Source organism: Anopheles marshallii, chromosome 2, assembly GCF_943734725.1.
Source record: "Anopheles marshallii chromosome 2, idAnoMarsDA_429_01, whole genome shotgun sequence".
Classification (NCBI taxonomy): Eukaryota; Metazoa; Arthropoda; class Insecta; order Diptera; family Culicidae; genus Anopheles; species Anopheles marshallii.
In genome coordinates, this window is record NC_071326.1 from 21,042,981 (window position 1) to 21,068,483 (window position 25,503).

The window sequence follows — 25,503 nt, forward strand, 5'->3', positions numbered from 1 at the left end:
CGCAAGAATTCTTCTAAGCACTCACCGGGAAAGTCACTTCGTCGGTTAATACTAATATGTTCAATTGTGTTTTTCAGACGAGGGAAGTCCCCATTTATTTCACAATATTAACAACTTATCTCAGCATCAGTTTTCCGTACAATTTGAATAACTTCGAGGGCATTAGCCCACACCTATTCAGCTCACCTCTCATACGAAAGCTGCCAATGAATGTACGTTATCTCCCGGGAGATATGCTTAACTGTCGTCTAATTGCCGTGACTGTACATCGGTGGAAACAAAAAAGGAAACGATTTTATTCAATTGCCTTATATTCGTTTTTATCTGACCTTTTGAACCTGATATCTGGGTAAGCATTTTACAAGCCGTGTTTTCTCTCGGCGTGCAGTCAATTTTCACTTGATCTCAGAATATTTTTTTTTAGTTGACTCATCTAATCGTGTTTCAGTTTTCGTTTGCGCACGATATCAAGTCGAGGTTGTTTTCTTTACTTTATTTACAAAAGCGCTCACACACGGTTACCATTCACACTATTCGCTTAAAATATTCTTTCACTTTCGTTGTTTCTATCATTATTCTTTCGCACTGTCGCTAGTGGTACTTAAAATTTAGCTCCATTTTCTACATATCACGATCAGCTTTGCCGTCCCCTTCGCGAATTCGGTCTAACATTAAGACGATGAGACAGTATAAACAAATCACATTCATTCATTTCCTTCGCTCAACGATAAACCTATCTGCATGCTTCGAACCTAAGTGCTGCCTCTATCAGTTAGACCCACTCCGCCTGGTGCTATGACTTTTTGCCACCGAGCAAAGGGGTTCGTTCGGCGGCCACTATCGATCCACTGCTACCGCCCGCCGTCGAACCGGACGGTCCAGCAGTTTCGCCACCGATAATGCCAGGCGCAAGCGTACGCAACGGGTGACTGACTAGCGATGGTTGGACTACCGAACCGAATGGCCGGAATCCTCCCTGTCCCATGAAGCGACCAACGGCTGATGGACGATGTGATGAACTTGGTGGTGGTGAACCCATATCAAGCCTCAGGCTACCACCGTGACGGCGCAACTGTAACAATAAGAATGAATAGTCAGAACTCCACATCCTAATTCCTTGACCTGTTTAAAATTTACTTACACGATTGTGATGCAGCTCATGCAGGTACAGCGTACTAAGACACATGTCGGCAGTCGTAAATTCGTACGGTGCCGGAGCATTGGTAGGCATATCGCCATAAAGACTGCAACGAAAAGAGAGGGAGATATGTCAGGTGATTAGTGAAATCTGTCCCGTACAAAGGTTTACTATTTGACCAAATACTCACCTCGAAAGTAACCCATTGCGAGAGCCTTCCGCAGGTCCCTCACGACGTGACATTCCTCCACGAGTGCTAAACACCATGCCATCGGTACACGGCGCCACAAACCGACTACCCTCCAACTCTGGATCCAATCCCATCGTGGCAGGAGCAACACTGCCTGCCTGAACACGGCTACTGGTGCTTGCCTGCGGAACCTCTGGCGCCAACGATGGTGCTCCCGCTTCGTCGTCATTCTCATGAATGTCCTCTAGGAAAGTGCTGCGACTAGGCATAGGTGCCACCGTACTAGCGTCGGTAAGATTCTGCTGCAACATTCGCTCGAAATCGTACGATTGCGGTCCGAAATGGTACTGGTGGGACGATTGCACACCAGCACCGTGTTGCGCTGGCTGTTGATGCATGGTCGATGGCATCATACCCGGCCCAAAGGCAGGCGTCATCGGTGGAACCGGTGAACCGAACCCACCGAGATGCATCGATAGTCCCAGATGCTGTGAGTTCGATAGGTTGTGTGTTTGCAATATGGGCTGTATGATGGACGAATACTCCGCACCCATGCTTTCCATCGACAGCAAACTCTGACCCATTGCGGTTGGGTTGTGCAAACCGAGCAACATACCCCGTTGTCGATTGAGATCCTGCAGTGCGTGACGCTTAATCCCCTGCACGAACTGTTTCGCTTCCGGTGGCATTTGCCACGTGGGATTGGTAAGCGTGAAATGTACCAGCGAAAGTTCGGTTTTACCGTGTTCGCCCTGATTATACGGTGTGGCACCGTGGCCTCCGGATGGTGGAACACCAGCAGCATGAGTCTCTGAGGAAGGTGGCACACCAATCCTAGTACCACCGCCACCAACATCATCCGGAGATATAAGAGGAGTTTCATTTTCACTATCCTTGTCATCCGTCACGATGGGGATCTGCCAGTCTGGGTTGCCATGCTTGCGGACATCCATCTGTGCGAAGGAACACACGTCTCCAACGCCCACCACATCGACCGTGAAGTTGCGGAAGAAATCAACCAGCTGTTGAGATTTTGGCCTCAAATCGTAAAGCAACACGAACGGTGCCACAAGCGGGCTGAACAGTTCGTTCAGAATATACATCTAAAACAACAGAAAACACATCAGGAACAATAAATAAACTGAAGCAATAAAAGCCTTCTTACAATTTTAAGCTGGAAAAACAGTTCAAACTGATCGCGTACGTTTGAACTGTGCGCAAAGCCACGCCAGGACGATGGAAGATAGTGCACATGGGCCAACACATTTCTCAGCAGCTGCTCAGGACACCACACCATATTCTCATCCGGTATCAGTGATCTGAAATGTCACAACGAGATAAACACTAAGGCAAAGACATATTTTATCGAATGATAATATGCGTACCTTGCAATAACACTGATCATTCCCAAGATTGTGAACAGCGTAAGGACATGTTGCACCTGAAACACGTCCTCATCGTAGATGGCCAACAGTAATATAAGCGATGCGACACCACCAGCATCAAAAGCTATGTTTCTGCGGGGAAATAGAGATTTTCATTATCCTACTTTGCTCTGTCGTCATATGGGTTGCATTTGAGGGCACCAACCTTGCAATAACAGTTAACAAGGGCGATGAAAATGAATTCATATATTTTACCGCCGGTCGATAAGCTCGGGTAAGACGAGCGTCCAGCTCGTGGTCGAGTTCGTTAAAATGTCGTAGGTACAGTTTCCCGTACTGCGACCAACATCGTACGCCCAGTGTACCGGGTTCCTTTTTTATAAGCTGCAACCGAAACAGAACATGGATTAAGACACTGAGTTGGTTTCAAAAAAAAACGTCATCCGCACGGCCAATACTTACGTCCGCATAGTTGAAGAAAAAGTACATCAACTGGCAGATGAATATGAATGGTGAGAGTATAAAGTTGGCAATCGCGACCCACAGTATTTGTTTCGATAGTTTGGCCGCCAGTTCATTGCGCATGCTGGGTCGTTTGTATTCTTCCCGCAGATGCCAGCTGTTCTCGAACGGTGACCATGGTCCCCCTAAGGATGTTGAAATGAGCAAAAATTAATTAACCGAAAAAGTATCAACCAAACTACTGTGAATCAGAGTTTGAACTTACAGAACAAAATTAATCCTATATTGTAACGGAGCGCTTGACTCATTAGTACTACATTCCCTAGTAATGGCAGCTTCGACGTGGCGGGCAGCAGTGATTTGTTCATCATGGCTACCATATAGTTTTTGAACCTGCAATTCATAACATAGCGTAGGTAAGAATTTTGTGCCATTTTGCCCATTCAATTGCATTTGTGCATTTGAACATTACATGTATAAGTTTTCGCATGTCAATGCTTTTGTTCCTTGGCCCAAAACTCCATTAATGGTCTTGGATAAATCGGAGCTTCAGGAATATGCCGGATATCTCTCCATAACAAACGTATTTCAATATTACCTTAATATTCTATGATAAATATCTAGCTCAGTCAGTTGCTCTTTGTTGATACTCATCTGTATCTCTGATTGCACTTCTCGTATGCACTTTTGTACTTCGTGCCAAGTAAGATTGTCCAGGTCAGCCTGCCAGTAAAATGAACATGTACCAGAGAGAGAGAGGAAAGCAATGAATCATCAACAGGTAAAATGCAATTCACGCATACTTGCAAAAGTAAATTCGTTATACTTACATCCTCGATCTTCAGTGCCGTATTGTAGAACATTTTAATGTCCCAAAATTGGAAAAATTGATAGAAGAATTTAAACAACCGAAACGTCCAAAACAAACCAGCGAGCACTAGTGCCAACCATTGAAATGCACCAAGATTGGCCGCACATTCGGATACGCCTATCATCGCATCCCCCAGCGAAACTTTCGTATCAAGTTCGATGATCTTGTCACTGAAAGGGCATGTGAAAAGAAAGCACAATTGTAAGAGGGAACGATGGAAGATTTGAGTGTTTGAGCATACCGGAAAAGAATTCCATAGTCTATGCAGTTAAACATGTACGTGATCAGCACCACCACAAACACGAACTGGAACAGCTCGAACAGTTTCTGCAGCATCATCACATAAAACCCATGCTTCTGGTGGTAGATGTAAACACGGGTGAAGAACGAATCCAAATCCTCTATGTGGTTCCATCGAGCTGGAAATCGGAGCGGGGAAAATCAAACGCAGTGAATCGAAGCGCTCGTACATGATTCGATCATAGCGATCGTTCCGCCTTTACCTTTACTTGTCTCCGGCACGACATGTATGACCTGCGGTGTGTCCTCTTCCTCGATCGTTGGCGAGCGTTTGTCCGCGAACGGATTGGTGTCCTGGTTTGTGAGCGTATCGTACGTTTTTGGGTCGAACGTACGATTTGTCGTCATGTTTGCTTCTATTGCTGGTTGCAATTTCGTGGTCCTACTGCTGCTGGCAGATTCTTTTTCCTGTGGTTTGCTCTAGTGGTCGGCGGTGTCAGATTGCATTCCTCAGACATTCAAGGTGCGTGAGGAGTGATTATGATACACACACACACGGGTTGAGTTTACATGAAATCAACTGTTGCCCTTTTTACTATGACGGCAGCATCTGAAGTGAGAAGGCGTGGACTAGAAAAACGGATCGATTAGTGTTTGCAAATGAAGCAAGATTTTTGTTTACATTTTTTCACGCTTGAAAAACGGCAAAGCATCGTTTCAGATTGAGGCAACAAGTATTTTAGTTAAAGACGAAACTTGCACGTGTTTGTTTCATGAGCTCGAGTGTGGGAGATAGTAGCGTACACAGCGCATTTCATTGATTAAACATCGCCAGACATCGCCCATTAGTGTGTCACTATTGTGTGTTTTATTTCTTACAAAGTAGGCGCTGTGTAATAGGTCAGTTGTTCAACAATTTATATTTTATACAAAAACTACTACACAAAACGACAAAAAATACACACTTTGTACGTTTCGTTTTGCACATACAACAACCACAGGTGTGACCTTTTTTTGTTGATGGTAAACACAAAGACAACCCGTTCACTCGCTAGCACGGTTCGCGATGTTGTTATGATGATGGTGTTGTGTTTGCACCACCTGTCTACCAGCTGATTTTCATTCGCGGACGAGTTTGTCCGTACCACGACTTTTAACACAATTTAACGTCCCATTGAAACAGACACACGACCACTTCCGCCAGTCGTACCACCCTATTTTCAGGGGGAGCTATTTTCGAAGCAAAACATTTTACATATGTGTGTTATTTAATGCGTATTCAGTTGAACGACCTTCGGAAGAAATTCACCTGCGTGAGGAAATGGTGATTTGCAATAGCCGAGCAAACTCGTTGTGCGTATGGCGTAGTTAACTTGCTTTCCACACTCTGTCTGTGCGAGGCTTTTTCCGATCAACAGCCCATAACGCGCGAACAAAGAAACCACAATAGGACGGTTTCTGGATTTTTTGCCCTGGTAATCGGTACTTGCTTTTGCCTGCACGCGAGCAAAGGTTTATATTCAGAACACCAAGGGTCACACTTTCCACCGTAAATTACTTTGTTTACATACCAATAGAATTAGCAGAACCACTAAAACTGTCGAAAATTCCAAACCACGTTTTGGGGGAGATTATTTACAATGTCTACCAGCTGTCCTTGTGCTCTGCTTCTTCCTCCGAGCACTTATCGAAATCAAACAACATCGCTTTTGCGACTTGCAGTAATTCTCACCGTTTTTTTTCTACTGATTACCACCCTTCCACCTGTTTTCGTTCTTCTTTTGTCTAACTTCTACGGAATCATGACGGATGTGTTTGTTGTTGTTTCTACCATAATTGACAGTAATGACATTTCGTGTCGCTGGGAGCTTTCGGACATTTTCTTTGAGCTCAAGTTGATAGAAAGTTATATTGAAAAGGTAATTTATCGATTTCCGATGAATAAAAATCCTACCACATACGATGAAGCTCTTTTAATGTATTATAATGCTTTGTTTTAATTTTTTATATCTACACAAAGCTCAAATTTTCGAAGTTCAATTCCATCTTCGAATCATAATCAAACTTCGGCTAGCTTCGGGTTGGCGTGTTTAGATTTGTGCGAGTTCACTTCTACGAGTGCCACCGTGTGTTTTTGCTCCTGCCGAATCCAAACATGTCGACGATTAATTTGCCATTAAATTTAACCGTACGCGTGCATCCGGTAGTGCTGTTCCAGATTGTGGATGCCTACGAACGTCGTAATGCTGATTCGGAACGTGTGATCGGCACACTGCTCGGTAAGCAACGGCACGGCATCGCAGTCATCGTCGCGCACCGTCAAAACATAACCACACTCTTTCTTGCACTCGCAATTCGCAGGCTCCGTGGACAAAGGTGTCGTCGAGGTAACGAATTGCTTCTGTTTACCGCACAAGGAACACACGGACCAGGTGGAGGCCGAACTGGGCTATGCGACCGATCTGTACGAGTTGAACCAGCGTGTCAATGCGTCTGAAAACATCGTCGGTAAGCAATGATTGCCGGTCTGTTCGCTTGGATCATCCCGTTGTAATTGTGACATTTTCGTTTGCAGGCTGGTGGGCATCGGGCCAGGAGGTTACAAACCACAGCTCCGTCATCCATGAGTATTATGCGCGGGAGTGTTTGAACCCGGTCCATCTAACGTTGGATACCTCTCTGACCGGTGCCAGAATGGGCATCAAGGCGTACGTGTGCGTACCGCTGGGCATTCCCGGTGGCAAGAGCGGATGCATGTTCACGCCAATCAACGTGGAGGTGACCAGCTACGAGCCGGAAATTGTCGGACTGCAGCTGTGCATGAAGACGATCGGCATGCAGCCGAACCCGAACCGTCCATCGACGGTATCGCCCATGCTCGATTTGGCCCAGGTAACCGATGCGTCGGATAAACTGTTGGCCCTGCTTGCCGATGTGCTGGCCTACGTGGAGGATGTGCTGAACGGAAAGCAGCAACCGGAGAACACGGTCGGCCGTGCGTTGCTCGATCTGATTCACTCCGTACCGAACATGACCGGTGATCAATTTGCGCAAATGTTCAACTCAAACGTCAAGGATCTGTTAATGGTGGTCACGTTGTCTCAGCTAATTAAAACTCAACTGCAATTGAATGAAAAGCTAACGTCACTCACATCGTTCCTGAACTAAAAGTGCAGCAGATCGATCGAGACAGTTTGTGTGTGTGTGCAGGAACACTAACGGACGGACGCTGTTGGAGCAGTGAGTAGAAGCGGGACGATCATTTGGGTGTAAGTGACTAGTGTCCAAAAAGAAGGGAAGAGATAACGATAAATTATTCCATAATTGAGAATCGGCGTACGGTATTAATAAATACAGCATTATTATCATGCTGAGAAATCACCACAGAAACACGTTTGCGTCTCCTGTTATTGCGTCGAAGAGCCTGGTAATTAAATGCTTCTTTTTGTTTTGCAGTTTATTTAAAATAACAGAACCAATAAAACCTACTGGAGATCGCATGTTATTTGAAAAAAAAAGATGATGATGAGCCCCACTTCGTATTCCAACATAAATTGGAGAAGGACGTAAATCCATTTGCTCCATTTCTTTTGCATATGTTCAAGCTGCAGTTCTCTTGTTTGATAAGTGATTACATCGAAGTATGCTCCTAAGAAAAGACAAAAACTTGCACATTTCCAATGTCACATTAACCCACTATTTCAATTTCATTTGCTTGTTCGGATCATCAATTCTCTAGCGCCCTTTTTGGTATAGTTTAAGATATCTACTTCCCAGCACGATACTGCTCGTTAACGTTTAAGGACGTCAATGAACTAAAACGACCAATGATAAAGTATGATGTAACTACTGCATTTTACCTGTCCTCTTACATTCATCGTTATTATTACTTAACAACCATCGTGTGTGCTAATTTAATATGCACTCCCAATGCTTCTCGCAAAATGTGCATTTTGTACACCGAAATACGTGTTTTTTTGATCGCTGACAATGTCCGAACAACTTGCCGTCAACTGTGAAGTTCCGATGATACGACATGAATAAATAACAATTGCAGCTGGCGCACATTTTGCACTGCCCAGATGACCTAATTCACTGACAGGGGAAACCTTTCGATCGTACTAATTTCTTATGGATCGGCATTTCGACACGGACACTGTGCCGGGAGTAACTAGCACAATAAATCAAAATGCAGACACACACACACGTACCTTAGTGAATTGACTTATGTATCGATGTGCTTGCGTTCGATGATCACATCGAAAGTGAGCATCGATCTCTCAACATGCCGATGTGCTTGAGATAAAAAGTACAGTTATTAATCCGTGAGCTAATGACAAAGGCAAAACATTGGTGCATGATGGATCGATGTAGGGAGAGTTGAAAATCAAGCCATCGATTAAACCATCATCAGCTTCAAAACGTTCCCGCCTCTCCGGCGAGATCTTCCGCAATGTTTAACGTTCGCATGGGAGATGTTCCGGAACACCTATCGCGCGGTCGAAGGTCACCATTGACCAAACGAAATGATACCCTTAAGCAGGGAGGATACATTTACTATTTGCTAACAACAGCACATCACCCCCGGTATCGGACGTATCGATTTGCGGATTAATAGCTTGCAATTGAGGTACTCCGTTATTATCTTCCACTCTCGATTTCATCGATTGTGCAAATACGAACCAACGATGACCGGCGCGTGCGATGACATCAGTGTACGAATCGCGCTGCAACGATGCAACGTCGATCTTGGCGGTTGCATTCCGGTGCTCATACTTTCGGTGGCGAGCATACCTATTGCCCACACGGCGTATGTGGTATCCGGTGCGGTATCCATCTACTACGATGTGTCACCAATCTGGCGGCCACTCCGTTCTTGTGGATGTGTGGCACGTCGTACCCCCTGAAAGAACAGAGAGAAAGGAAAAGGAGTTGCGGTGATTATGTCATTTGTGCAATTGGATCGGTTCTTAAACGTTAAATGTTGCTGGGAAGGTGATACATCTACCTTTAGCTCGCATTACTGACCGATTCATTCTATGCTTCAAGACATTTACGATTACACGATCAATTTTTACCCAGCATACATCATAAATCAACAAAACTGAGCAATAGACAGATTTGTTCAAAAGACAACACTACAAATCAAAAGACTTGAATGCCCTTTCTTTCCCCATTACGCCATGTGGGTTGGTTTTTTTTTATTTTATTAATCGCAACTCTCTGGAACTGGTTAAGACTGTCCAAAGTTGTTTGGTGGACCCTTTTATGCTGCACACCCTATCGAATGGCTGATCAAACTGATCCGTTTGGCCATTGCAGTAAGCACGAGGGGCCGGGCACTCTCTTCTGCTCCATTGCGGATTTTCTTATCAAAAGCTGTTGGTCCCATTTGCTGGCGCTCGCAATCGCAAGCACTCTCCAATGTATGAATCAAGCGTGGTGCTTCGTAGCATTGCATGAGGCGCTTGCTTCTATCGTATGAACATGATTGTTGAATAATACTATCCGAAGTACAAGCGTCATCTACTAACTATTTACCAAAAAAAAAAAACTGGCAAAATATTGCTTCTCTTTTCATAATCTCTTCTTTTGTTGCTAAATGCCAACAATTAACTTTTGAACCGGATTCATTTATGATAAATGGAGGAAGCCGCTTGAGGCACAGTCAAGGAAAAGGAGCCGTAAACGAAAGGCTAGATGAGTTAATTAATGGTGTGGGTTGTCCTCGCCAGTTGTCACATTTATTGCTCGCGAACATGTGCTCGCGTGTCGTACTGGCTAAATGACAGTTAGCATTTAACACAAAAAATGCCCTCCAGATGCGAGCATTTAATTATTCTCTTCAGTTAGCGGATATGATCGAACGCACCAGGGAGATCGATTGGTTCTGCTCTAGACAGAGAGTTGAAGTTTATTTTTTTAAGAACCTAAAAGCTAATCCATAATTCTCTACCGCTATATTCCAGATCTTCGCTCAATTAATAAACCCATGCATTACAACTGGTCGCACGACGATGAATCAATCCATCAAAAGTGCAGCTCGAAATTCAATCTCCTACAGCTGGAGCTTGCCCATAGTCTAAAGTCTCTCGGCGTACGAAACAAGCGCCAACTCTAATTTATAGTAGGCAACATCTTTTGAACCTTCCCGGCACCCGGCAGCTGGCTGGATGGCTGGCTGACTTGCCGGGCTACCTGACGGCCCGGGCTCTGCTGACCGGGTTACAGGCAATCGATCGGTCGTTACACCGCACGGCAATTACATTTTCAATGCGATGCGATTGCGCTATAAATAATTGTCGTGATTAAAATGTGATTCCGAGCGAATGGGTAAACATTTTCGGCACAATCGTGCACCACGTGAACGCCCTGCGAACCCTCGAACTGTCCCCCGGTTGTCTCCCGGCACGAGACGCCCATCGGTAGGTTGTCCAATACATCCCCGTACCCGGTAGAACACGATAAAGGATTGAATAAATATAGCAGAAACACATCTTGCTTTTTCGGCCCGCGCTGGCCGTTGGAGTGATCGTGATCGCAACAAGCGCCAAACCGTCGGCGCGTTAGGTGCCTATTATGAACACAACCATCAGGCTGCCATTAGAACACAGCCGGAACGCCGCCGGGTCTTCAATTATCCGGTGTTGATCTGGAGGGAAGATTTGCTTTTGGGCCACAAACCGTTCAAGCTCCGCTTGGACGTATGATGTATTGGAAGTGAGATGTATGGAAGGTATCCATTACCTTCCCGGCTGGCCACGTTCTGTTGCTCCGGGTATCCAACACATTTGGTTGGACAAAATTTTCACGCCAATTGATACGAACCGGTGATACCTGGGGTGTAGAAACTGCACGTACATCTCGCCGTCGGACTTTGGAGATCCGAGAGATACGAACGATCATGCTACACTTTACGGTTCGTTGGTGTTCGAGACACGGTGGAAACTAAGACGGATTCGCGTAGTATGCAATGTAGAACAGGGCAGTGGATAGATCATTTCGCATCACCTTCACCTTTGCTAAATGGCGCTCAAGTGCATGGCGGTACCGTAAGTAGGTGCTTACAGTGTTCTAATCGAGGCAATAGTGTGAATCACGGTTCTGTCAACACTTCTGGGTTGATTAAAAATTATCACCCCATATTATTAATACAGCAGAATCGTTTGTTTGATTAATCACGTCCTAGCGTGGGCTCTCTGTTGCGGTGTCTGCACGGTATAATTCAGGGCCGTAGTGACCATATCCGCAACGATTATCTACAGATAATGGTGAGCTCCTAACCGCAATTTCCGTTTGATTTGTTGTGATGGAAGTTAGAGATGGAAGCCTATCGATTGAAACATTGAAAGCGGTTTTCCCGCCATCGTGGACTTTGAAATATGGTAAACTGTCAACCTTCTTCAGCGGTTTCCCGTCAATTCGCTTTAGAATGTTCAATCGTTTGCTGTTCACAAACATCGCTCCATTCGTGACCTAAACTAACACTCCCATTCGTTGATTAACATCAACCGTTCTACACGTAATGATCTTCGCAAAAGTCCATAAAATGGCACAAGGTGTTTGAGAAAATTGACCTCAGATTCTCGGCGTAGGACCTCACCCTGCTCGATTATGCTCTGACTTTAGCTAATAAGCGCTCGGCGTTGGATGGACACTTTCCAGGCAGCCCCTTTTGCGGTGCCCGAAGATGATTAATCACGCGTCCACTCCCTTGGCAACGCCGAACTGCAGCTGATTGGCAATAGAGATCACCGCTTTTAAATATCAATCGCAATCGAGGGTAATTAAGTTAACATTTTTGACACGGCTGATAAATTGCCTTTAAACGTACTGTTAACATCGGTATAGACCACCGCCGGCAAATGTCTTCCGTATCGAATCGATTTCCTTTAATGTCCGATCTGCTGGCCATGGAGTTTTCCCCCAGGACCTTGAACCAGATGGAAAATGTATGTCTATTTTTTTTTTAAGAACTCTTCAACTACAGAAGTTTTCTTGGAAATCTTTCGAATGGTTCGGAACGGTACACGGTACCAGGCTATTAGGCGTTTATCTCGATCACCAAGATCCGGACCGGGGGCGACAGGTTGCCGTTAGCGGGCTTGAGTTGTCTCACTGTGCAGCAGCAACAATCGGTTGCCCTTCGGTGATATTGTTTGCTGCCGCCGTTGCTTGTCGGCAGTGGCCAAAGTGTTTGAAACAATCGTGCCGCCACGGGTAAAAAGCATTTAATGGGATAAAGCCCAACGCACAACCAGTTGGTTTCACACCTTCGGGGTGAATTGTCCGGGTTCTTGGTTCTTAGAAGCGGTGAAGCGGGAAAGAAAAATACAAACATTTCCCACCCATTTGACCATGAAAAAGGGGAAAAATCATCGGTGGTGCCTTATCGTGCCGTACGTTTGTTGCTTATCACCAAAATGGGCATTGCAGATGGCCGGTTTGCATAAGGTTCAGGCGTTAGTGAGTAACTTCAATGCTGCGAGTGGATAAGACACGAACGGTCGCCTAGGGGCCCCAAAGTTCGATAATTGCCGCAGCCCATGTCTGGCAACTGGCAAACTGACTGGCGACACCGTTGGCCTAACACGGTAGTTAGAAACCCATTGTTGACCGGTACGGCGTCTGGATAGCTGGCGGGTGATTAGTTCCCCAAACCGTACACCATCATCAGATCACCGTGGGATCGTGCGGTGGGCTGAAGTGCCGTCGTTAGTCATCTAACCCTTCGGGGGCGATCCGTATGCCGGTGGGCGATGGTAAATTGTCACCCGTTGGTCGTTGGGTCAACTGCTGCTGCGGGATCGCGCGTTTGTCACAAGGACAAATGGTCATTGTTCGAGGTGGATGTTTCTAAGCACGCAAGATTTGTGCGGCACGTCTATATCAGACAAAGTAGCCTGTGTTTAATGTTGTATAGGGTCAGGCTCTTAAAAGACAGCTTGGAAACAGCTTGACACGGTAATCTAAACCACAAGCCCCATTGGATGTCTCAGGTTTTGTGGCTAGAATACTGATGTTAACAATTAGAACTGCGATCGTCTATTAGAGAAAATGGATCTTTTGCAATGGAGATGTAACAAGATACTATGTTAGACATTATGAGAGCTCATCAATGAGGAGATCATCCGGATGTAAAGATCACATTGTTAAGCTTTCGCTTAAGAGCGAGACCATTAAAAAAACGAGTTACTCTTTGTCTGTTTAACGATTGTCTTACTTATTTTATCTAATTTCTAGCGATTTTTTACTTGAAGGAATGTGGTAGAAAAATCCTTTGATGTGTGTGTTGCTTGGAATATTGATTGATTGATATTTTTAAAAAATCAACCGAATGAAACGCACTAGTTCCGTTTAGTCGCCGTCAAATCACCGTCTTCACCGACGAAACCGATCAACACCGTATAATAATAAAGCATAACCACACAAAACCATTCGGCCACGGTGCTTTTCACCACAAAACTAGGATACACGTGATCGGCATGACACAGCACAGTCACTGGAGACCCATCGGAACCAAGGGGCTCAGGGGTGTGAAATCGAAGCTCGAAATTACTGAAAATCCATACCAACCCCGCACAAATTAGTATGTGTCACCGGCACTACCGGGCCTCGGGTGTTGCCCATAATTCATGCACGTCTCTCAACGGAGTGCTTCTCGTTAGTATTCTACCAACCGCCAAATTTGCTCCGAAATGATGTGAACAGATTGGTAGTTTATGTTGTTTTCGAAGGAGTCCCTTTCGTTAGCCAGCCGGCACGGTGAACGTTGTGAAGTTTTGCGATGCGTTACGGTGCGAGACACGTGCACCCGTTTGGTGAACCTGCTGCCGCGTATTGCATCATGTAGTGGGGTGGTTCATGTGTGTAACGATGGGGCGACAACACCCGTTGCCCGTCATTTTGTAATGCTACCGCTGTGTCTTTCAGCTCAGGCGTTCCCGGCCCGAGCCACACCGAGATGGAGACATCGACCGGGGTGACATGTGATGCAGTTTTTGCTTTCATTTTCACCACCCAGACGCACCCATTTGGAGAACGAGGAGCTTTCGCCCGATATGCTCACCATTTGCCGGCCGACTGACCGGACCGTGGACGCACAATTTCAGTGCGTTAGATCATCGGCGAGCCGGTTCGGTGTGAAGATAGTGCATCGGGCAACCCACCGTTGCCAGCGCACGCCACGATCGTTCGGTTTGGCAGGAAATGTGTGGTTCTTGGTCGTGTCCAATGCACTAGGCGGTTTGTTTCTCACGACCCGCTTCGGCGAGGCGAACATTTGTTAGTTATTTATTGGTTTGTTGATATTTTCTATTCACACGTACTGTTGCACCGCCGGACGCATGGTGCATGGTTGCATAGAAACTGCATGGTTCTAGCTTAATGTGTTCTTTTACGTTTTTTCCACTCGTTAGATGTATTTTATTCTTATCTTTGATGCAGAATTGCTTGGCAATTTACACAGCAATACATCTCGTTGTTTAAATAGTTTAAAGTAATAATTTAAATAATATTTTTTTAATTGTGATCTTGGGATCGTCGAATCTCTTGCAGAATATAATAAATTTAATTTTTATTGATAAAACTCTATCGTTCTTAATAAACATGAATAAACACCAACAAAATCTATAATAATTGCAAGCTTGTTACACCGCGTGTTCAACGTTCTAATGAGTATAGAACTTCGTTCCTTAGTTCATCAGAACATTTCTCATAATTATTCTCATTCGCCTTGGCTATTCCGTCAAGCCCATAAGTAGCAAAACTCATGCCTAACACATGTTCTAAGCACACAAGTACGCGAAACAAACAAAAAAACATATCATTAACATTTCAATCGAACTTCAATGGGTTTTGCCAATCAACATATTTACCAGAACTACACAAACACCACATCATCTTAGCGCATCATTGTCTTCCGATGGTAACAGCCAACACGCACCTAACTATCTCATTAATGAAGAAACAATTAATGAAATTCAAATGATTCTTTGGGTACTACAGCGTTTTGAACTGTGTTTCTGAATTTTTTCTCCCTCGACTTGATGACCCCTTTTTCTTGTTTTACCTCCAAACGGATGGGGAGGCTTTTTTTTTTGGTTTGATGTATTTTCACATTTCGTTTGATGGGAAAACATGGGCGTGTAAAGCAATAAATCTGTTATACCACCGATTTGACCACCCATTCGCTTAATCGTTTGCATTGCGATGCGATTTGTACGCTAGCTTTCGGTTGGATATCTCCACTCTTTTTTTTTTTGAGGAGCAATAATTTTGCAGGTGCGTTAATGTGCGCCGGTGGCTTTAATCGCAATATTTTCACACCCTGTACACGCCGGCACGATGGGTTTTGTGGGTGTAGCCTGTAGCGAGCGAATGACAGAATAAATCCTCCACTCCACCTCATGCCCGCCGTTCGCTACACAGGCGCTAGATTAGGAAACAATTGTATATTTCGGTGCATGCTTGCCGCCGAAAGTCTCCACGCACCCAATCGGTTACATTTTCCAGCAGCTTGCAATCCACGCAAAAAAAAACCCCCCCCGTGACCCAAACACGGACAAACGCTATTCTTCATCGGCTAACAACAGAGGCAGAAAGAACAACTGGCTTCGTCGTGCTGTGACTCAAGAGTGAATGACGTACGAATGCTTAAACGGATCGGAAGCACGATCACGAAGGGGGGAAACGGAGCGTGTTGGTAGTGGGACGGACAAATGGGGGAGAACAGAGAGCGGTGATCTGCATTTGCTCGATGCACTACCGATGCACTAACGCGCCTCGCCGGGTTGTACCGTCCCCACCACCCACCGCTGGCCACCTCGCGCCGACGTACGCCGTATGCCGGGGAAAATTCGCACGATTTGCGCGAAGCGAGCAACAACAGCAAAAAAAAGGGAGAGGGCCGCCCGGCTTCGGATGCTTTGAGGGCAGGTCGATACGAAAAACCGACGAACGGGGAAATGTTTGGGGTGGCCGGGTGGCAGAGTTTGGCTCGTGCGAAACCCTTTGGCGCGGACGGGAAATTCTGTGACCGCTTTGGAGGGAGCCAGTTTTCGTATAAAAGTACTGGCAATTCCTAACAGCAGCATCAATTCGCAACTTGCAATCTCAGTGTACAGAACTGTGCAAAGTGTTCTACGCTTCCAACCCAACCAACCAACCAACCAACCAACCATGAAGTCCTTCGTAAGTTGAGCGCTTGAAGTGGCCGTGGTGTGCCCGAATGTGTTGTGTCGTATTCTAATATTCCTTCCGCTTCTAACCTGGTTCTATTCGATCAGATTGCTCTGTTCGTCGTCCTGGCCATCGCTGCCGTCTATGGTGCCGAGGAGTCGAAGGTGACCGAGAAGCGTGGAATCTACGGCGGTCTCGGCTACGGCTACAACGGCTATCCTGGTTTGGCCGGTCACGGTTACTACGGCGGTATTGGCGGACTGGGATACGGTCACGGACTCGGCTACGGATCGCAGCTTGGCTACTATGGATCGTACCCAGGATACTACGGTTCCCACTCCGGATACCTGGGTGGCTACTCCGGCTACTCTGGCTATCCGTACGGTCTGGGTTACGGACTCCACTAAGCGCTATACACTCCGAATGCTCCTGCCCATCCGGAGATGTGATTCAACGAAAGTGAAGTTTGCTCGATAGTGCAGATAGTGTGTATGTGTGTGTGAGTGTGTGTATAGTGAGAATGAGATTGTCCATTGCGCTTTCTACACCAGACACTCGTCGAAAACTAATGCCATCCAGTTTAAACTGTGCTAGCGTGATCATTTTCGTGCCGCATCGGAATGAGAGCGATTAGGAGCAACAGGTGTTTCGAGCATCCCTTCGCCTTCATGGTACTGGCCACTGGTACCACGAATGGTGGAGCTTTGGTTCCATCAAAATTCTTCTCCCGACCCGACTTTCCTGGACGAATGCTGTGAATACTTTCGAAAGTATACGACTATTTTACTATACTTGATTTTGCCTCTACTGTGTTATTACAACTACTCTTTTTTTACTTTAGTCTGTAGCATTTGTACAGTACAATAAAATAAAAGGAGAAAATTTCTTTTACGTAAACCATTGAGCATTTTTTCAGGGCACTGAGTGTTGTGAGTGAAAGAAATAAGCGGGGAATATCAGGATTGAAAGTGGTAAATCAAGCAAAATATGTAAAGGGTCTGTTAACTTCGCTTGACGATTTATTACTAGAAGATGTCCAGCTGAGATCACAGTAAAACCCGCTTAAATTCGATCCTGTGGACAAATTGTTGTCGGATGGACCACACATTAGAGCCATGTAATAATTGTTCTAGCATTTCTTCCAATTTTTCTATCTCATTCGATATTCATACGAATGAGTTGTTATTTCATATTATGTCATTAGTTGGCTTAAATATTCCATAATTTTGAAATATTGACAAATATTCATTTATCAATTATAAACTTAAAAGAAGTAAACTTTTATTTAATACAGTAATTTCAGTATTTGGAATTGATTTTTTTATTTGTCAAATTTCTATTTTCCGAAAAAACAAATTACATTTTGGTATTATAAACTTTTATATTACTTTTGCAAAGATTATATTCTAATTGCTCGAAATAAACATAGAAATTTCAATTGTGAATGTGAACACTTCATAACGTGAAATGAAGTATTGGGTCCCTGAATATTAATTTTAAACGATATTATAAAGGGAATTCGACTTACGCGAAAATTCGAGTTTCGCGAATGTTTCTGGCACACACTATTCGCGTAACTTGGGAAATGACTGTACAAATAAAAAACTTGTTAATTTGTGTTCATTTAAAATGTTTGTTTTATGTGTTTAGGATAATAGTATACATCAAAAAATTTGAAATTTCTCCTTTCTACAATTGGAATTCTACAGCTAGTCTTTTTTACATACTACAGTAATAATGTTTACTGTAATGTTTGACGTCATCATTCACACTATTACACTGGTTTTTAGGTCTTGTTTCTACTACTGCATACAATCGTTCTTGACTTTATTCTAACAATCGTGTAACCTCGTTCATCAGGTTATCAGGTTATCTCTCTTAAATAATTTTAATTAATACCATAATCACGCACCTTACTCACCACAATTCATTCATTCTTTTCTATTCGTTGCATGTCTGGAAACACGGAAATAAGAAATTTCTCTAATTAATCTAACAACAGCAAGGCACGCTACTTTCATTATCGAATGTAAAACTAGAACCTCCGGCATGAATGAATGAGCAAACACTTCCAGTACGATAGATAATAAAACGATCGTAGATTTTGCCTCCAGATAGTATGCAAATATTTCCCAGCCATCCCATGTGCATAGTATACCTTTAACACTACAAATTGAAGTGACATATTTGCCTGTTGATGTATTTATTATATTGTATGTATGTGTAAAAACCATAATGTTCCTAACTTTAGTAAATAAGTGACCATTTTCGCAAAAAGCAATGGGAAATTTAAATAAAATAAAAAGCATATTGTTTGGTGTAGTCATGTCAGTAATGAGCGTAAAATACACACGAGTGTATCTGCATTGCAGCTGTAACGCATCTTACAAATAAGCGCCGAACGCGTATGCAATCGGCATTACACAGTGTATGATGTACGGGTACGCGTGCCCGTTGCTGATCAGGGGACCGTTATTTATTGAATTTTAAATACCAATACATCAAATCTAAGCCACCTGCACTATGCGGACAAATGAAAGTGAACATCTATTGTACGTACCAACAACCTTGCATCCTAATGTACAAAATGGACGTGCCAAGACCATAATGCGACAGAGCAATGGTTATTAAATTAATATGCAATCGATACCACAACCATACATGCCGAAGAAATTATGCATCGTGCCTCTTGCATATGAAATCGAAACTTATCCCACAGGCACGTACACACAAAACTTTCCCATTTCCGTCCGTTCCGTCCATACAACGGTTCAGTTAAGGAACAGCACGCTTATGGTTTGAAGATTATTTAATTTTGACCAATTCCCAAAAAATTCGGTAAAATTAGACACGACTAAGGTTGAGGTGAAACGAACCACGATGAACTTCAGCTACTTCCGTGTGGCTTAATCACGTCCTCCAACTTGAACGTTTTGTCGTGACAGTTTTGTAAGTAAACCATGTACGAAAGTGTCAAGAAAGGAATAGTTCAGGTTCATCGCTTGCTCGCCCGTTGAAATCTTTTGAATGTGATACAGGCCACCAACGCCAGAAAGGTGATTGTACGAGGTGAAAATAATTTATTCATTTTAAATTAGTTCAATAAGCTCACGAAAATAAAACAAAACGTGGAAAAACTCATAACATAACCAAGATACTGCTGGCATATGACTAACAGCGGGACGCAGTGGCTCACAAATGCTTCCTACTTTTTCTTCTTCTGGTAACCGTTGTGGGTGATATCGACATCGTAGCTGGATGGTCCCGTGTATCGGCCGTGGTTTGAAGCAACATCGTACGGCTGTCCGTTAAAGGCACCACTACCGTCCTGTTGGTGCAGCGATCCTGTTACAGCAAGAGGATATATTAGCTCAAAAGCAGGAGAGAGCTAAGCTAGCTAAATACCTACCCTGATCGAGATCCAGCAAGGCTTGATGATGCGACTGCTGCTGATGGTGATCGTGCAGCGATGGGGCCGGTGTGCTGCTGATGTAAATCTGTCCCTGCGAGGTAGCGTACGAAGGAAGGTACGCGTTGGACGGTGGTGTTGGTGTTGGTGGTACAGGTTGGTTCACCACAACCGGTCGCCAGGGTTGTTGGGGTGCCTGTGTGACTTGCGTAGTGCCCGAGCTGAGCGTCGTAGCGATGGCCGGCGTAATGCCGCTCGCACTTCCGGTGGCCACCGGAATACCCACGAACTGGGGCTGCACATTAGAGACGGCGACCGATTGTCCCGTGCTGTATATTCCGCCCGGTATCAGTCCTCCGTTTGGTACCACGGTTGAGAAACCCGTGTAGAACGGTTTCTGGACGACGACCGGAACCTTCACGGGTACGTCCGGCTGTACGGGAACCGCAACGGGAATCAGCGGTTTCTGGGGGTAGGTCGCAAAGTATGTCTGCTGGGTGTTACCGCTGGCAGCCGGCGCTCCAAGTGGTACGAATGCTTGTGGGAAAGCAGCTGCGGCTGGGACAGCAGCTGGAACTGCCGCAGGATAGGCCGGTAGAGCCGGTGCAGGGGCATAGGGAGTTAGTCCGGTGGCGAAGGTAGGAGCGAAGCCGGCCAGCGGCTTAACCGGAGCAACACCAAAGCCTGGGTATAGACCAGCGCCGTAAAGCGTAGGATAGCGTGGGAAATTTCGCTGATAGGACGCTACACTAGCACCTCCTGGGAACAGGGCATAGCCTGGTGGAAGCACCCCACCGAGCGATCCCTTGTGCAGACCGGGAAATCTCGCATACGGGCTAGGATGGTAACCCTTGTGTAACGACGGTACACCATGCAATGGAACAACACCATGACCCGCGAGCGCAAATCCATGCAATCCATGGTAAATGCCACGCTTTTTCTTCTTCTGCAGTGCGGCCGTTGGGTCTAAGGCAACCAGAGCTACCAGCAGCAACACAAACATCAGTCTTCGGGTCATTTTTGGACAGCGGTAGATTTTGCACGTTTGCACAGCACTGGCAGAACACCTCAGGGCAGATGGTTACAGCACCTTGGCCAGAGCCAGAGAGTCTCACTTACACGCTGCCACACACACACACACACACACAACCGGGACACCGGTCACACACGCGCACAACAAACACGCGGACACCTTAACTGTAGCGAACCGGATGACCTACACGAAGGCCAGCTTGACAATGAGTCGTCCATGGTACCGGTGGGTCATATTTATAATACGGAACTTCACTTCCCTGTGGCACCTTCGGTGTGGACCGTACACCCTCCAAAAATGAACATCTTCCAACCATCATGCCCCGTTTGGATCGGTCGCTTTAGTGCGCTTTTTTTTTTTGGGTGGTGTAAAATGAAAAGAAAAGTAATCGTTAGGGGTTTGTGGCCAGAGTGTCGGCGGACCAGACCGCCATGGCGCTTGCGATGCATGCCAAGTGCCAAGGGCTAGCGTGCGGAATGGCGGGAAATGTTTAATTTTCTCCGTTCGGTTGGCCGGTGATACGTGCTCGGGATGTAAAAATGCGATGGTACGAAGGCATTCCAACCGGATTGGCTTCCTTTAGGTTCAGCATTCCACCCGATAGCATAATCGAACTTAGCGATCGCTACGATTAGCCGTGCATCGCTTTGCATGTCCGTGAATGGAGCTAGTAAGAGTGATGTGGGTGTGTGGGGAATGTGTGTGTGTGTGTGTGTTTTGCCGAGGGCTTTCGTTTGGTGCATCAGCCCGATGCACTACCCATCCTGCTCCCATTTATGGGATGTTGTAACGAATGCGTTGGAAAAAGACCACCAAGCTTCGGGCTTTCAAGTTCTGTCGGTGTCAGCTGTTGCATTGCAGTTTGTCGGTTTGAAACGACGAGATCGCTAACTCGATCGCATTGGGAAACCCGATTTCTTTCCGCGCATCAGCTGTAGGAGCTTACATACACACAACCACAAACGCGATCGCCGGGACAATTTGCTCGTAAAATGAGGGGGAGCTTTGTTTCAGCTACTTTCTTGTTACTTGTGTCGTTTGGGAGTTACTGTTGTTTCGCGATTGCAAACGGTAGGAAGTGATTTATATTTAAATTGATTCATCGCGCCAATTTTGGTGTGCCATTGAGATGTTTCGTGTTTTCCCTGCTGCCCGGTAGCCTTGTTTTTACATCACATTTATGCATCACACAGTTGTAAACTGACCAAATGTTGCGTAAGGAAGTGATCTGCATTCGAACGACGGCAGGACTCGGTGCCCGAACTCGGGCTGCTTTGCGAACGGAGGTACTCATCCTGCCGCACTAAACATTCGGCTCATAAACGTTGCGGTTATTTATTGCTTTATGGTAAATTGAGCTTATTTTTTTAAACCAGTGCGTGAGCAGTTACCAATCGATGGTTTTGCGAAATTGCTTTCCATTGAGATTGTATTGGAAGGTTATTTTCTTCCAACACAAGGTAAAATATGCTCTTGTTTTGTTGGTTAGTGTAATAGATATAAGGGCTGAAGTTGGGGAATACTTTTTGTAATAATATTCCATTTCTATTCCATCCAGACGAGAAAAACATTATCTTGGGCTTCTGGCAGAAGCTTCAACGCCATCCTGAAAATACCTTATGGTTCGGGTCGTCCGGTGTCAATCTAATGACATCACCAGCATACCAAACCCTTAAGGGTCTAATTCGTTGTATGATAGTAAGTTCATCGTACCAGTCATAGAGCTTAACATTATAGAACTATACGCGGCCAAAATCGTGCGGAGAATTTTATTCCAGAAGGTATCTACGTATTCCGTCAGTTTTAAACCAGTTTAAGACCATATCTCGATAGACGATTTTTTATCGTTTTAACGTCCCGTTAACGTAACGTATTCAACGAGCTATTTTTTCAAGTGATCTTAATATCTTAGAGTTACATTCTTCGGATTGTCCTCAAGCCTTGTTTTGCTCATGTCTTGTAGGGCTTAAAGGAGGGACAAATCATCAGAGTCGCATAAAGGTATAAATCACTGTATAATCTTAGGTTTGATCGAACCATAAAGGATTTTGAGTATTTTCTATCAAGAAGACTCCTTAGACCTCCTATCGTTTGAGGAAGCGATCCTATCGTTTGAGGAACACTTTATAGAACCTTTATAGAAGAACGGAGACATCTGCTGGGTTGAGTTGGAATGTCCTATGAAATCCAATCAATCAGTCTAAGCCAGTGATCGGCATGCGTACGGCTCGTGAGAAGCATGCAGCACTTTGAGACTTTCATTGTAGCTCTTTGTCGAAGATGATCCTTCCCAGAAAGCTTGCTAAATTTGTACCTTATTGCTGATTCATGATAATATCAAAATCATTTCTAAACATTGTACAATAATTTCTCCAGAGAACAATAAGAAGTTGGGATCTTTCGGTGTCCGTTGCGTTGTCTCGATTACTGAATTGTTGTACATCTTCACATGAAATGTACAATATCCTCTGAGGTTTCACCGCAAAGTGTTAAAATGTAAGAACCAAATTTAATATATTGGCCTTCCCTCATTTCTTGAGTACTTTTATGACGATTGGATCATTACTCCCAGAAAATTGCTGGCCACTATTGCTATAACCTAAGCAAAATGCGTGCTTTCTAGCTTACAGTTCTAGACTGACTAACTTTTTTATTCATTCTACGTTGTTGTTCTTGTCGATATTACAATATCTATTCTGCTGTGCATTACTCAAATTTTCATTTAACTATTTCCTTGTGTACTATTTGAAGATTTTTAATCTTTTGTTGTTCATCAAAACTGCAATATGGTTTATTACATATTATTCTGCTAAGCCATAAAGTAAATCAATAGTTATAAGAATGACTTCCTTTGGACTACATTAACAGTAAATCATTATTCCTAGCTATTTTAAGCCGCTAAGGACCTTGCAGTCACATGCAAAACATAATTGAAAAACCAAAAATTTAATTGCCCTCACGTTGTATGGTGCATCGGAATGGAGAGCAAGCCGTTCCCGGGCGTATTTCAAAATCCTTGAAGCTTCAGAACAAACGTACTATATCTTTCCACGGGCCGGTAACGTTGCACCATTGAAACCAATCAGAACAAGCCTGAACGGAAAGGTATCAACCCTGGTTAACCATAAAACGCTATCGCCTTCCGTTGCCTTTCGTTTGTCAAATATACATCCAGGGTTAGCGGGATGGAAGTCCGGGCGAAGAAAAAGAAACAATCGTTCAAAAACGAAAATTCGTCCATGCTTTCACTTTCGTTGCTGTGCGCTGGTTGAATTTGCCCGAACCGTACCGTGACTCATGTGCTACTCCCTGCACACCAACGATACCCATATTTCTGCCCTGCTTGAGGGACGTGTACCGGTGCATTCAGGGTCACTGTAACGAGTCCTTGCTGTTTGGGTGACCGTACGAAAGGAAACGGCACCGCGACAGAACGCATTCTCATTTGGAACGTTTTCTTCCTCTGCAACTAATTTTGTTTTACCAGTAAACTTGTGTGAAAGTTACCGGTGTCTTAACTTCAATCTGGTACGGAACCACAAACCCGTGTATGCCCAAAAAAAACTGATATCCATCACGGCGAATAAACATTCAGGGCCGCGTAGTGATTTGATCTGAGCGTTTTATTCAGAGCACCGAAATTAGTTCTACAGGGCAGTGTAGATAAAATACAGCAACAACAACAGCAAAAAAAACAGCATAAACCCAACACCGGCTGTCGGTGTCGATCGGCTGGTAGTTGACCATGAATTTAGTGTAAAAACCGGATCCAAATGGTGCTCCCCAGTGACGGGGTGGGACTCGTGAGCTGTGGACGCCCGCGTGCAATGCACTTGCACCGATCCATCACACACGGCATATGCCCGCGGCCCGGGTCGTGCATTTTGACCGGCTTCGCTAGGCGTTTGGGAACTGTTTGGTGGGTGAAGCGAAAAGTATTCCGGGTTAATACAATTTTGATGCGTTACACTAAGAAACCATGCAGGTGTTAAGTGGATTGCTTTAATCTAAATCATTTTATTAACAATTTATTTCGCCAGAACGTGAGCTACTTATAAAAATCATAAACAAAGTTTACAAAAAATATACTTTTATTTTGTTAATTTTTGATAATATTAAAGAAAATTAAATACAAAACAAAAATATAATATGCAATACGAAACATTTGCAAAATAATAGAATAAAAGCCATAACGACACCTTTCGTTTCACCCTCGTTGGGGGCCTGCCTGGTGTGATAATCTGAATTCGTGTGTGATCTTAAATTAGCAAAGCCCACAATACAAACACGCAGCGTATATGAAAGAATTAACCTTCTTTCGGTTGCACTTGCCGAAGGTGATGGTAGAACATAGAGATACATTAAAACGCTGCTGTACGCCCCACATTCACTTTCTAAATCCACTAAGTAGAGGTGAGTTCAAATCTATCGCGATTGTTTACACCACTAAACGATTCAAATTATAATAACCACCGAACAGGACAATACGGAGGTACTATTAAGAACGATTTAAACTTCTGCACATTGTCTAGCGTCTTTGGTTTTAAGACGTCCCACGGCTTTCAGGCAGCAAAAAAGTGCTCATAGAAGTGAAT

The 25,503-nt window shown here is 44.6% G+C and overlaps 4 protein-coding genes across 4 annotated transcripts; 2 read left to right on the forward strand and 2 right to left on the reverse strand.

Annotated features, from left to right (window-relative positions):
• Positions 1–793: 793 nt before the first annotated feature.
• On the reverse strand, positions 794–4,694 carry LOC128709729 (autophagy-related protein 9A). Its single transcript, XM_053804738.1, has 12 exons — positions 4,550–4,694; positions 4,288–4,465; positions 4,006–4,216; positions 3,774–3,898; positions 3,441–3,568; positions 3,176–3,360; positions 2,919–3,097; positions 2,714–2,845; positions 2,494–2,647; positions 1,329–2,431; positions 1,142–1,244; positions 794–1,072 (listed from the first exon to the last, which is right to left on the reverse strand). Exons 1-12 carry the CDS (start codon positions 4,692–4,694, stop codon positions 794–796), a joined length of 2,922 nt encoding a protein of 973 aa, XP_053660713.1.
• A 1,747-nt stretch (positions 4,695–6,441) lies between these two features.
• Positions 6,442–7,465, forward strand: LOC128719414 (eukaryotic translation initiation factor 3 subunit F). The gene is made up of 3 exons (XM_053813039.1): positions 6,442–6,565; positions 6,648–6,794; positions 6,862–7,465. The coding sequence occupies exons 1-3, from the start codon at positions 6,442–6,444 to the stop codon at positions 7,452–7,454; spliced, it is 864 nt and encodes a 287-aa protein (XP_053669014.1). The 3' UTR covers positions 7,455–7,465.
• Positions 7,466–16,466: 9,001 nt separating this feature from the next.
• LOC128709044 (keratin-associated protein 19-2-like) lies at positions 16,467–16,873 on the forward strand. Its single transcript, XM_053804028.1, has 2 exons — positions 16,467–16,478; positions 16,574–16,873. Exons 1-2 carry the CDS (start codon positions 16,467–16,469, stop codon positions 16,871–16,873), a joined length of 312 nt encoding a protein of 103 aa, XP_053660003.1.
• A 2,798-nt stretch (positions 16,874–19,671) lies between these two features.
• Positions 19,672–20,893, reverse strand: LOC128708957 (WAS/WASL-interacting protein family member 3-like). Its single transcript, XM_053803938.1, has 2 exons — positions 19,876–20,893; positions 19,672–19,811 (listed from the first exon to the last, which is right to left on the reverse strand). The coding sequence occupies exons 1-2, from the start codon at positions 20,891–20,893 to the stop codon at positions 19,672–19,674; spliced, it is 1,158 nt and encodes a 385-aa protein (XP_053659913.1).
• Positions 20,894–25,503: the final 4,610 nt, after the last annotated feature.

What these genes read in the sequence shown, in the direction of transcription:
- LOC128719414 (XM_053813039.1), top strand. Translation starts at nt 6,442, where the DNA reads ATGTCGACGATTAATTTGCCATTAAATTTAACCGTACGCGTGCATCCG. An exon ending in TGTGATCGGCACACTGCTCG is followed by an intron (nt 6,566 to 6,647) that starts GTAAGCAACGGC and finishes CGCAATTCGCAG; the next exon opens with GCTCCGTGGACAAAGGTGTC. An exon ending in TGCGTCTGAAAACATCGTCG is followed by an intron (nt 6,795 to 6,861) that starts GTAAGCAATGAT and finishes TTTCGTTTGCAG; the next exon opens with GCTGGTGGGCATCGGGCCAG.
- LOC128709729 (XM_053804738.1), bottom strand. Translation starts at nt 4,694, where the DNA reads ATGACGACAAATCGTACGTTCGACCCAAAAACGTACGATACGCTCACA. An exon ending in TATAGGATTAATTTTGTTCT is followed by an intron (nt 3,361 to 3,440) that starts GTAAGTTCAAAC and finishes CAACATCCTTAG; the next exon opens with GGGGACCATGGTCACCGTTC. An exon ending in TTGTTAACTGTTATTGCAAG is followed by an intron (nt 2,846 to 2,918) that starts GTTGGTGCCCTC and finishes ATTTCCCCGCAG; the next exon opens with AAACATAGCTTTTGATGCTG.
- LOC128708957 (XM_053803938.1), bottom strand. Translation starts at nt 20,893, where the DNA reads ATGACCCGAAGACTGATGTTTGTGTTGCTGCTGGTAGCTCTGGTTGCC. An exon ending in CTTGCTGGATCTCGATCAGG is followed by an intron (nt 19,812 to 19,875) that starts GTAGGTATTTAG and finishes TTGCTGTAACAG; the next exon opens with GATCGCTGCACCAACAGGAC.